General features: G+C 38.5%; 1 protein-coding gene across 9 annotated transcripts in view; it reads right to left on the reverse strand.

The window, feature by feature from the left end:
• Positions 1–13214, reverse strand: part of LOC126995693 (centrosome-associated protein CEP250-like) — a 45383-nt gene that overhangs the window by 17648 nt on the left and 14521 nt on the right. For 4 of the 9 annotated variants that reach the window (XM_050855493.1, XM_050855487.1, XM_050855484.1 and 1 more), the window contains exons 10-20: positions 12885–13085; positions 12630–12701; positions 10383–10490; positions 9798–9890; positions 9482–9619; positions 9101–9247; positions 8514–8609; positions 2615–2698; positions 2299–2463; positions 2020–2124; positions 1688–1807 (exon numbers count right to left, since the gene is read on the reverse strand). In XM_050855493.1, coding sequence (XP_050711450.1) covers positions 1688–1807; positions 2020–2124; positions 2299–2463; positions 2615–2698; positions 8514–8609; positions 9101–9247; positions 9482–9619; positions 9798–9890; positions 10383–10490; positions 12630–12701; positions 12885–13085 — 1329 coding nt within the window. The remainder of the gene's footprint in view (positions 1–1687; positions 1808–2019; positions 2125–2298; positions 2464–2614; positions 2699–8513; positions 8610–9100; positions 9248–9481; positions 9620–9797; positions 9891–10382; positions 10491–12629; positions 12702–12884; positions 13086–13214) is intronic. The other 5 variants (XM_050855488.1, XM_050855486.1, XM_050855485.1 and 2 more) reach the window with 5 other exon arrangements.

Here is a 13214-nt window from a genome sequence, read left to right on the forward strand (position 1 = left end):
AGAGTATGCCCCCAACTTTACCAACTTTACCTTATAGTGACACCAGCTGAAACAAGCAACTGGGCATTAGCAGCCAAAGAATGTCTGGAATGCACATGCTGCCACATCTTGAAAATAATTGTCTGCTCATCTTCTGTGACACTTTTATAATATAACTGAAAAGTATACTTTTATTAATACAATTCTAACATATGTTCTGCAATTTCAAGAAACATTACACCAAATTAATAAGATAATTTTACAGCAATTGGGAAATGTGGCAGGCATATTTTGTTAGATTTCTATGAATGCTTTGTTACTTAATCTGGCTTTCATCATAGGTCTGGGATGGACAAATTAAGTGAAAATTATCTGTAAAATGCAATTTTAAAGAATATATATCTGATTATGACAAAAAATTGTTTAGTTTTAATAAACCGCTGAGGAAGTGGCAAGAGTGACAGAGCTGAGATGGGACATCACGTGGGTGGAAATATGGAAAAGTGACAGAACTGTAAGCTGTTTATGACTGTGGCCTGCTCCTCCCACCCATCAGTTTGGTGTGGTTTGACTATAGGGGAGTTATAGCTCTGGGGGCCCCCAAACAAAAAAGGTCCTCCTCATTACAGATAAGGCTGAACCATTGCCTCATCATAGGTAAAGGTAAAGTTGGGGGCATACACTGTAGCTGCACATGGCCACAGTGCTCATCTCCATTACATTGGCCCTTGAGCCTGCTGTGGTGAGTAAAAACTCATTACTTTGAGACACAGGGCCAATGTAACATCCGGGTTGCCACAGTTTACCTTCCCCAGGTTTTCCCAGTGCTCATTTATCAGCCAGCCCAAATGGGTAAATGAACACCAATATGATTTGCACACCAACTGCCTGGGCTGGGAGTCAAACCAAGGCCTGCGGATTTGTAGCTACGCAGGCACCCTAACGACTGTACCACGGAGCATTTCATCATCGGTGCTCTACCTGTTAGAAGCCTCCAAATAATGCAGAATTAAAGAGTTCCCATGACTTTTAATTTGGCTTTGGTGGTAAGCCATGGAAACAAGTTGAAGGTAGCCATGAGACCAGGTGGGATGTGTCAGTAGCAAGACTGTCAGGCATGTTATAGCATGGCCATGACCCTTGGTGGTTGGATGGCTGAAAAAGGAATGCTTTCCTCACTTCTGAATATTTACTACTTTTATATACTTGCTTCCTTTTACTTCATGATTTAGCATTCTTTTTTAAGTGCTCATTTTTTTTTTCAGTAATCTTTATTTTGTATCATCATCTAATCCACTGCAGGGTAAAGACCTCCTCTGTTTGATATCATTACACTCATCCTTTTCCAGAAAATGTTCTAATTTTATCTCTCTACTTAGTTTCTGTCTGACCTGATTTTTACAATTCCTGTGTTGCCATGGTTACTTGGATTGCCCATCTTTTATCACTTCTACATTTAATTTTACTTGTCCAAATCCATTTTCTATTCCTAAGATTCATCAGAATATTTTTCCCCCCACTAAATTAGCTCATCTTTCATTTTTTTCCCTCAAACTAATTTACCACATTTTTTCAAACTTTCCGACTAGTCTACCTCATTTATGCTGTATATATTTCACAAAGTTTAACCTGACTTATTCTCCTTATACCAAGTTCATTCTGTGTTCTTTACTCCTTCGTGCCTCCTCTGCTTTCTTCTTTCTCTCACCTCCTGAGCTGAAAGTCTCTCCTGCAGATGAAGACTTTTCCTCCATGCCTCATCTGCTTTGCGTTCTGCCTCAGTGCGTGCTGCAGTAGCTGCCCTCACATCCTCTTCGAGAGCCTGAACCTGAATGAATATTTAAAGGGACGTGTTGATTTTTTTCTACAGGGGGCACATGATCTAACTCAAAAGATTCTTACATAGTCTATCTTATCCCACCTCTCCTCTTGCTATCTCTGCTGCACCTGGTGCACACACACACACGCACACACACGCGTACACACACACACACACACACACACACACACACACACACACACACACACACACACACATACCTGTCCCTGCAGCAGCTGAAGGGAGGTCACTAAGTCTTGTCGCTGCCTATCTGCTTCTTGTAGCTGTCGAGTGAGTTGTTCACGGTCTTTGCTGGCCATGTCCGCCTTTGGAAAAACATGCCAACTCAACCCTCATGAGGGACATAACCTGTCTAAATACTATGGAATATCTTTTCTTGCCTGAGTTAATTTATTCAATCATTTAATTCTGTGCAGACATTTCTACTTAGGCCATACAAAAAATAACTTTAGATTGTAAATGAAGGTAACTAGACTTACCTCTTTTTTTGCCTGCATCAAATTACGTGTTGCCTCTTCAGTTTGCACCTTCCAGTGGTGAAGATGTGGGCTGTGTACCTGAGCCTCCTCCAGCAGGGCTACTCGGCGGCTTAGTGCATGGTTTTCTTCTCTCAGCACCTCTCCTCTTGCTCCACATTCCACTAGCTGCAGCATATTACACAAATTAAAGCTTTGATTTGTATCTAGTACCTGATATACTTATTTATCTGAATATCTACTGATTATTTTCCTCATAGGTGGTGAACTATTTGATGAGTCAGTCTCGTAAACCTGCTCCTTGAAATCCCTTTCTGACCTGGGAGTAGGTGTGATGTTGTAGGGCCTGGGCCTCCCTCAGGTCATGCTCAAGTCTCACTGCCTCACTGCCCCATGAGCTGTACTGTTGGGCCGCCAGGCATCAGGGAATAAAAATTGCTAATTATCACCATTATGTAATTGTTTAGTACCTCAATTATTAGTCATTGACCATTACCGCAGTTCACATGAGGTTAAAAGCCAAAAAAAAATTTCAGTGTTCTTTGGCAAAACTTGATTGTTCAGGATGGTAATTCTGTGGTATTACAAGTGACCTCCATTAAATTGTTATTCATTCTTTTACTAGACTTTATTTATGGTTTAGTTCAGATAATGCGGACAGTGCAAGTGACACATATGTAAAACATAGTCTTTTATAATAAGGAGTCTTACCTAATGTGACTAAATGTTTGAAAGGCTTAAGCAACAAGGCAGGGGGCTGTGGGAGCCCTAAGTAGAGGATGACAGTTCAAGTTGCTAGTAGCAGTTTATTTATTGGTTACACCCTCAGTTGTATAATTTTGTACATGTGCAAGGGTGCATGCATGCATGCATGCATGTGTGCTCATGTATTTCTCCTTACCTAAAGGATTTCCTGTTTACAAGTGGGTTGTCTGACTCATTTCCAATAATATCTGATAAAAACTGAATGAATAATGGCAGCCATCCTTAAAACAAAATTTTGGCATTATGTGTACTACTTTGCAGTACACAATTTTATGATTTTTACTTATGCAAGCATGCTTGCATGCATATGAAATTATGAAATTGCAGGAATATGCTCCATTCACTCTGCAGTCATATTAAACTCATTGCGATTGGTTGAACCAGAAGAGTATAAGTAGTATAAATTTAAAATTTTGTTAGCCTGACACATCTACAACACAATTGTGGAGTAAACTAGCAATCTGCAGAGATTCATAAATCTCAATCTCCCAGGAACTCTGCCTTCTTGTCATGAAGACCGAATATAGCTGATACCTGATTATTTTTTTACCCCAAACTCCTCCATGTGTTGTTGCTAAACACTTATACTGTTCAAGAACTCATTCCTTTAATATTTTCAGCCATATCAAACCTTCGGTAAATAGTCTCGTGTCACTATTCACTGTCTTCATATTAATTTCCATTGTAAGAATTTTATATCACTTCTCATTCATGTCCTGCTTGCTTGTGAATTTTGGCACAACTATGCTATTCTGCAGCCACTTTTTAACCTCCTGGGTCTGTTTATCCATTACAGTGATTGCACCACTTTTTATTTTTATTCAGTGCTCTTCCTTGTACACACACACACACACACACACACACACACACTCAAACACACACTCAAACACACACACACACACACACACACACTCAAACACACACACACACACACACAGCGGCAACTAAGATGGTACCGGAACTTAGGGATCGGCCTTACGAGGGGAGACTCAATAGCATGGGGCTCACAACCCTGGAGAGAAGAAGAGAAAGAGGAGACCTGATAGTGGTGTACAGGGTGGTGAGCGTTGTGGAGAATCTGGACAGAGAGGACCTGTGTGTGTGGAGCGAGAGAGAAACAAGAGGACATGGAAAGAAGCTGAGGGCGACCACGTGTAGGCGAGATGTGAAAAAGTTTAGCTTCCCAAACAGAAGCATTGAGCTATGGAATGGACTGGAGGAGGAGGTGGTTTGTGCAAGAAACATTCATGATTTTAAGGAAAAGCTGGATAAGAGAGGATATGGAGACGGGACAGCGCGAGCATAGTTCTTTTCCCGTATGTCACAACTAAGTAAATACACACACACACACACACACTCTTTCTCTCTTTATCGGAGTTTTTACTAATACCCCTGCTCACTTTTCTTACCTCATGTCTTCCAAGGATTCATAGTATATTATTTTTTAGTGTTATCTTCATTTTTCCATTTCATGTTTCTATTTTCTTCCCTGTTACCAGAGTAAATGTATTGTCAGTGTTTCAATTGTTACTTACCTCTTTTCACCAAATATGTGACTTACTTACCATCACTCCTTGTCTTTCACAGCACTGCAGTATAACTTATCATTCCTTGCCTATTTCATAGAACAGAATTACTTTTAAATTACATTTGTTTATTTAGAAATATACAGAACAAATTTAACTTTCATGAGTGAAAACAGCAGCAGAAATGGTTGACAAGCGTAATCACACTAACATGACCTTTTGAAGCGGGCACACACAACTTCTTATATTTTTTATTTTCGTGCAATAGCACTGTTTGGCTTTTTAAGGGATCTGGTGGTCCTCCCAAGTCTATTAGTGGCTCAGGTGGGTATTTATTTATAACAGCATTGTTGTTGCTATGCTCATGCTGTCCCCCAGAGCTCCTCTTGATCCTCTTGATGGAGCTAAGCTAAAGCTTGGCAGTGGTCACCCGGACACCATGTGGGTTATCTTCAACCACTCAATGGTAGCTGAAAATTATTAGCAGCAAGACTTGAACTCTTGAATTTGAACACTTGACAGTGTTGGTATTTAAGCTTATGATAGCTACTATTTATTTATCCACTACATCATTGAGCTTGGAGTTTGATTACAGAAACTTTATGCAGTGAATTCTCAGAAAGTTGGATCATATATGTTCCAGCCACAGTGAAGGGGATAATTGACAAATAGTCTGACATTATCTTATTTGGGAACAATATTTGTAAAGCATCTCAACCCGTCCCCTACTCACCACAAGCTAGTCATAGATGCAGAGAAGAGAGCAGATTTATTTATTTATACTGTAAACTACATATTTTCTATGCCATACAGCACATATGGTAACTTTATACCATAGCCAAATAGAACAGTACATTTTTACTGGAAACTTATAGTATAAGCATTATGAATTGTTAAGAATAGTTTCAGGTGGCCAAGTGGTCATCATGTGGAAATGGTGATCCAAAGACTCTCGTTCAAGTACCACCACTACCAGCTGGTGATTTTCAGCCATCACTGAGTGGTTAAAGACAACCCATATGCTGTCCTGATGACCACCTATCAACCCTGATTTAAATTAGAAGCCCTTGAGAAAATAAAGAGGAGCACTGGGGAGCAGCATGCGCCAAGCAAGAATGGCATCACTTTAAAAATAAATACTTTTTCATGCCACCAATAGGCTGGGGTTGACCATCTGATTCCCTTCAAGAAAGCCTACTTGTGATATTGGCCATAGAAAACAAAAAGAAAGAAAAAAAGAATATACTGTGTTCTTTTAACCCCCAAAGCAATGTTCTGACATTTTCCTGAAAATTGCTCACTTTCCATTATCAATTTTATGGCTCTGCCTAAGCCAATAGTTTTAAATTTATGGGCATTTCCTTTATCCATCCTTCCTCTTCAATCTGCCACAAACCCAAAGTCTCTATGTCATGCAGTGTTTCTGTGGGGATGTGATGAAGTGCAGTAACTTTTAGCTCTCAACAGGCCTTTGTTTGGAGTGCTGTGTAGGTTGTGTGGTGTGTGGTGTTGTTAGCGGCCCTCCCCCTCCCCGTGTTCAACCCCGCTACAAGCCCCTTCATTACCCTCATATTCTGAATATGATAACCCTGAAGGGTGGTGGAATGCATCCTCAGGTTTTTCAATATCATTTCCACGATCACCGTAATGAGATTGATCTACAGGATAGCCACCAAAGCGAAGTTGCACAATAACAGGGCTCAGCCTTCCTGATGAGAAAAGGGGTTGGAGTTCAACGCTTCTGCCATCATTGTCTTCATCACTAACACCATTTTCGAAGCTTGAAAAAGTCGTGGTCAACTCTCCCAATTGCGCTCACTTTGAAAGCTCTATTGGGACCAAGAGAAGGCTTATGAGGATTTGAGGTCACTAGCTGTGGCTACTCAGGCATGGAATCAGACGAGGAAGATCCAAAAACTCTCCTCCTGCCACTGTTACAGTAACGGAAACACTGAGAATGGCACAAAGGAATTGTGTGGTAGCCTAGGAGTCACGCTGACCCCAAAATCCTCACGCACACTTCAAAATTACGGCGGAAAGAGGCAGTCCAGAAAAACCTGTCACCCGCCCTTTAGGTGTTTAATTAGGTAGTTTCTGAAAAAATCTGTGAATATGCAAACCTGTGAATAGCTGGTGTTAGCTGTATTTTGTACTCCATGAGGGAACTAAATGGAAGCTTTTGTTCATTCACAATCAGTCCTTTTTACCATGATGAGAGAAGAGTGACAAGGGTGAAATAGATGCACCATTCTACACATCATTTTCAGAGTGGAAGGTTCCATCTGTCCACAGTCTAATCGTGTTTCAGTGGCCTCATTCAAACCATTATAAGAAAATAGTCACAAAGGGAGGAAGACAATGCAGCATTTTGTGCTGCTGCCAGGAGGTAACTGCTTAGATACTGAGATTGAATCATGTGAATTAAAATTACCTCTCCTGGAATCATGACACAACTGTGTTTGATTCTATTTAACTGATAAACTTATATATGATGATGATTATCCTTTCTCGTACAACTTTCCTGTCACTTTTATCACAGACAGCAACAGCGTACATTCTCATAAATTTCCATTGTTAAGGAGAATATTTAAAAAACTCTCTTTGGTAGATATTCATAGTAACATAAAGCTAATACAAATTGATATTTTACCTTGATTATTTTAAGATGAAAGACTCAACCCAGGAAAACATCAGTGCATTTCATTACTTTTTGATTTTTCTTTTCTCAAAACTTCACCTGCTTCATTCTAATGGCTCTATCATAATGCAGATAAACAGATTATTTTATTAGTAATATTTCATTAAATTCTATGAACTACAGTATAATCTGTACAACTACCACATTAGGATAGACACACTAGGACACAGTAACTGTTAGAGTAAGCAGGGAAGCTATTCATGAAAACATTGTTAAGAAATCTGCTTTATTTGCAGTTTATTAACTAGAAGCAAGAAGACAATTATGCTAAAGGATTAGTGTCATCTAAACTTCATTTTCTGGTCATGTAACAGAACATATACATAGCTAGCGGGATGTTTTAAGTAGAACTTAAATTAAGCATATTTGTTAAGTTGTGCAATACTTACAATACAGCAAGGTAACTAATATAAAGAAAATTGAGTTGAATACAATTCAGGGTATAATAAATTACTATGCTGTAAAGCAATACCTACTATGATTGTTTTTGCTTTACAATAACTATATATATCTTGTTAAAAAAAAGTATTCCTATTTTGTAGATATTTGACTTAGAAGTTGGGTCCAGTAAAAGTAAAATCCTGGTAATACCTGAGACGTCCAGAAGTAAGCTGATATTATTATACATCATGTATCAGTCCAGTGTGAATATGTCTCTGAGATTCACAAGCACCTTCCGTACTTATATTCTCATCAGGTTTTTTACAATTAGCACCACTTAAAGACTGGACTATGTTTTGGGGATCTATCCCTGGATGGTTCACAGCTGAATTACTATCACTAGAGTTTGAAAGGAATGAATTACCACTACAAGAAGATAGCACATCTGGAGCAAAGGCACATGAGGTGGTTTGTGTTGTAGCTTCTTTGGCACTCTGATGAATGGGTCTGAGGTCGGGTACATTTTCAGTGTGATGAACATCATTTTGTAAGTGTGAAGGTTGTGGACTGGAAGAATTTAGGTTCTTACATATTGATACAGAAGCATCATTCTTACCATCTCCTAAGGCAAATCCATTCTTATTTTGAAATATAGTGGTAGCATGAGGATCACAAGGAACACTAGTATCATTCACACATGCACTTGGTATATCTCTTGAAGGCTGCGTATTCAGAGTGTCCAGAGAGATGCGTTTAGTCACACTGGGGCTTGCAGGAGTGGCAAGGGGGTTATTGCTACAGTTATGCATCTGCTGGGAAGAGGCATGATGCAACATGCTGGCACTCACATCACTGTTCACCCGAGAACGAAGTTCATCACAAGACCTCTTGCTAGAAACCAGTGCATCCTGCAGGGCACTGATGGTGAGTCTCTGTTCACTTGCCTGTTGGAGAAGAAATCCATAGTTAGCATTAAGGACATTTGCAACTAATAATCAAACTGACTGCTTCATAAAATAACAAAATGCGTTACTCACAAAGCGAATGGCCCTATTCTTTTCTGTTGGATACTATATAATTTCAAAAATGAAGACCCATTTGAAAAAAAAATCTCATTTCTTATACATGATTCAATGATTATTTCCTCCTCTGAATTTTTTTATGCACAGTAAATAATATTAGAAAGAATAACAAACCCAACCAAAATCCTCAACTAGATTCATCAATTTTGTCATGTGTAAAAGGCAATTTCCATTTTTTTTTAATTCAGAATTTCTCTGATACTCTTATACAGTGTATAAACATTAACATCAACCTAGGTAAAGAAAAAATCTGTACCTAAAAGTTTGAATGAGGAAATAATTGTTATTCAGATTTCACAATGATAACATTACTCACTGCCATCTTCTTTACATTAAACAGTTTAGGAAATTACCTCTCGTTTTTTTTTGTCCAGTTCTGACGATACTTTCATCAACTCTGTCTGGAATCTCTCCAGTGTGGAAGACTTATCGTTGAGTTGCCGTGTCATGGAAGAGTTTTCAGTCTCAAGCTTTTGAATCAAGTTATTTTTGTTTTCAACCTGCGTGTACAAAGAACTCACAATATTAGCAATTTGTCTCAGGCAAATGATTTTTTATGTGCTTGGTTTTTATTTTATTTTTACCAATATTTCAATTTTACATGAAAGTGTGGCAGAGGTCGAGTGTGAATTGAATAAACGTTAACAGTGAATTAAAGTTGAGGAGTATTACTCTTCTACTGACAATACTGTTATTTTCAACAGCACATTTTCACAAACTATAAAAGACTATACCTGTCTTCGCAGCTGTTCAGCCTGACCGTGAGTGCGGCCCACCTCAAGCTGTAGATTTGTAAGCTGGCCTGTCAAATAATCCATGCGATCTCCTTTCTCACCTCCCTCACGGCGCGAGGAGTCAAGTTTTTGCTCCAACTTCCATGTGCATTTAAACAAAAATAGTACATTTTAAGTAAAATCCTACTTATTTGTCATCATAAATGACTGCAAAATGAAAGCAGTCATCAGTTATTAAGGGCATGACTGAATTTATACATTTTTTAGAACATTTTACTCCTCAAGTAATGAACAAAATTTTCATGGCTCATCATACCTTGTATAGAGTTTCATCTTTAAGATGAAGCTCCTGGCGAGATGAAGCAAGATGGCTCTGAAGCTCTCGAAGCAGTATACTTTTTTCTGCAAGCTACAGAAAGCTGGGTATTAACTTAGATAAAAATATGTTTAAGATTTATTTTCATGAATGCTGTAATGTGAACTAGAAACTGACAGTATTTTATACATAATTTGAGGAGTTGACTGAAGTACCTGATAAAGCAGACAGTTTTTAACTATGAACTCCTACCCTATGAAACAGATGCATCAGATGTAGTCTAGTACCTCAGATACCACACCTAACCTGTGCTAGCAGAATGAAAGGGTCTTTCCTAACTCAGGCATGAAGGTCAAAGAGAAGATGAGGCTCCTAACATGGCACTGCATAGCATGTACTCTTTCTCCCACTGTAATCTCCTTACTTTATTTCAGATGTCCACTTCCTTAGTCATGAACTTGGGTCTTTCAAATATGGAGAAATGCACACACCTGTACTGATATATGCAAAACCTTGGGTACAGGATTTTACTAGTAATGACACTCTGCACCACATAATGAAGGTACACGGATCACAGTAACCTACCTCATTTTCTAATTTTGAGATTTGCGAGGACTGAGATAAGCTGGAGTAACAGCCACTTGATGCTCCACTCGCCTCTTCTTCTGGGGTTTCATTACAAGTTATGACAGTCTGTAGGTAATAAGACATTACTATATCAATATTTAGATGAACTGATTGCAAAGGAGGAATACATCACTGAAACAATGAGCTGCTTTAGGGGAGCGTCCATCATATCTTTAATTATTAGCGCATGATCATGATTATATTCATGTGAAATGTATGCTTATGGTGAAGTAATATACGCTTATTTTCAGATCTATAAGTTGATACATAATAGCAGGAAAAAAATAAAATGTATTATAAAAAAAAACTCAACTCTAAAGTTCTGTCATCTAATGACCTACGCTGCTGAAAAATTACCAAAGAAACGTAAAGCAGAATCCAAAAGATTCATCCTTGAAAATTTTTCAATTTTACTTTTGTTAAATGCTGAGAATTTTTTTCAATTTTGTTGGTGTATCTAAAGATATTTATTTTTTTCTGACAATTGTTCCTTAATTGAAAAGAAAACTGAGGATGAAAAAATTGCCATAACTCTCAGTTTTGCTTATTTCTTCATAATATTTTGCCACAAGCAATTTTTTTTTTTTAAAGCCACGGTGGACGCTCTCCTTAATTATGTTAGCTGAACATCATTAGCATCAGTGAAGGTGCTTCCTATAAAATTTGCCATCCTTTCTCCATATAATGTTTTTTATCCTACCCATTCCATTATTTTCTTTCAAAACACCTTCAATCATTAGTTTTGCTTAAACTTACAAGTTTTGTCTCCTTCTGTATGTCAGTCTCCTTGTTAATTTTTCTCTAATCAGCATGGGTATACTCGTATATAATAAGTATACAGGTAACTCTCAATTTACGCGAGTATTGTGTCCTTGAAGAGGTCGCGTAAATCAAAAACAATGTAAATCAAACAAGAGGTAGGTTTCTATCGAAAAATAAATATTCACTTCATTCAGTGGGGAGAGAGAGAGAGAGAGAGAGAGAGAGAGAGAGAGAGAGAGAGAGAGAGAGAGAGAGAGAATATCCATATTACTGAGATATCCACTCAGGCACTCGGTCTCAGCCTCACTCGTGTGAGGAAGAAATGAGGGACACCATGAGTGACTGGCTTGTGTTGGTACCGCTACCGAGTAGTCTGGTACCAGTACTGTACCATATAGCTGGTACCGTTACTACCGGTACTGGTACCGGTACCTGCCCACCCCTGTTGTTGAGTAGCGTGGCAGTGTGGGTACTGTATTGTTGTTCAAGTGGCGTGTGGGAAGGACTGAGCTCAGCTGTGTGGCCGCGGTGCCGTGTGAGTCCAGTTCCGTGAGACATCTGGTGGCCACTCCATAAAATATCGCATATAAGTGAAAAAATGAGTAAACCAAACTCGCGTAAATCGAGTTACCTGTACTACATAATACTTCATACTCCTTTTCTTTCTTGTGTAAATTGTATAATGGCCTCTCACTTCTTCCTCTTATCTGTGTGTGTATGTGTGTGTGTGTGTGTGTGTGTGTGTATTTAACTAGTTGTGGTATATGGGAGAGGAGCTATGTTCATACTGTTCCATCTCTATATCTACTATAGTCTAACTTGGCCTTAAATTCATGAATCGTCTTTGCTTGGACCACATCTTTTTCCTGACTGTTCCAGGCCTCCACTATTTGTGGAAAGCTGTTCTTCCTTATGTCTCTTCTACAGGCTTCCTTTTTCATCTTCCTTCCATGACGTCTTGATTCTCTTGTATCCCATATTATTAGATCTTCTTTGTCCACTTTCTCCATCCCACTCAGTACCCTATATACTGCAATCAGATCTCCTCTCTCTCTCCTCTGTTCCAGTGTTGGTAGATTCAACAACCTCAATCTCTCTTCGTATGTTGACACTCTTAGTCGGGGAACCAGCTTTGTTGTTGCCCTCTGAATCCTCTCTACTTTCCTTATACATTTGACTTTGTACTCGGTGACCAAAATATTGCTGTGTATTCTAACCTTGGAACGTATCATGGTTACAATCAGCTTTTTCATAATTTCCTCATCCAGACATTGAAAAGCAACTTTTATGTTTTTCTATTTGTGAGGACTGTGATAAGCTGGAGTAACAGCCACTCCTTAAGGTTGCATTTCTCACGTACAAGTCAATTTATGTCCAGTATGTGTGTGTGTGTGTGTGTGTATATATATATATATATATATACCCTGAAACTCTGCAACTTGCCTCAGAAGTCTGTGTCTCTGCACACTTGCTCTCCCTTAAATTACTGCTTTCTCTCACTGGAGTTAGATCACTCTGAAAAATCAAACCAAAGGCCCTTATTATTTGCTTTAGTTTCTTTTCAACAGTAGATGCTCTATATTATAATACGAATTAGTCTCACACATATCAGTGAAAACATGTACCATGCTGGTTTAAGTATTTAGTCACCTAAATAATTGTTTCTATTTTGATTTAAAATTATTGGAAATTAATTACCTTTTCGAACGCTTCCAGGTTTTCCTTTAATAACTTGATTTCTTTTCTAAGATCCTTTATGATTTCAGTCTTGAGCTGGAGTTGCATCAGTGTTTCATGATGTTTTTGTTCATACTCCTTATGCTCATCATGAAGAGCAATCAGTTGGTCATGCCGCTGTGCTACTTCTGCTGTTAAAACTGTACGAAGCTCCACTTGCGTCTATTCAAGTGATTAGAAAATAAGGGTATATAAATGGTTAAAAGTCACGTCACTCATCAACAATTCATAACAGCTGTGGCACATGCATTTACTAGTATACTTGTACATTTGTAATTCATTAATAACATT

The sequence above is a fragment of the Eriocheir sinensis genome, chromosome 8 (assembly GCF_024679095.1).
Source record: "Eriocheir sinensis breed Jianghai 21 chromosome 8, ASM2467909v1, whole genome shotgun sequence".
NCBI classification, from domain to species: Eukaryota; Metazoa; Arthropoda; class Malacostraca; order Decapoda; family Varunidae; genus Eriocheir; species Eriocheir sinensis.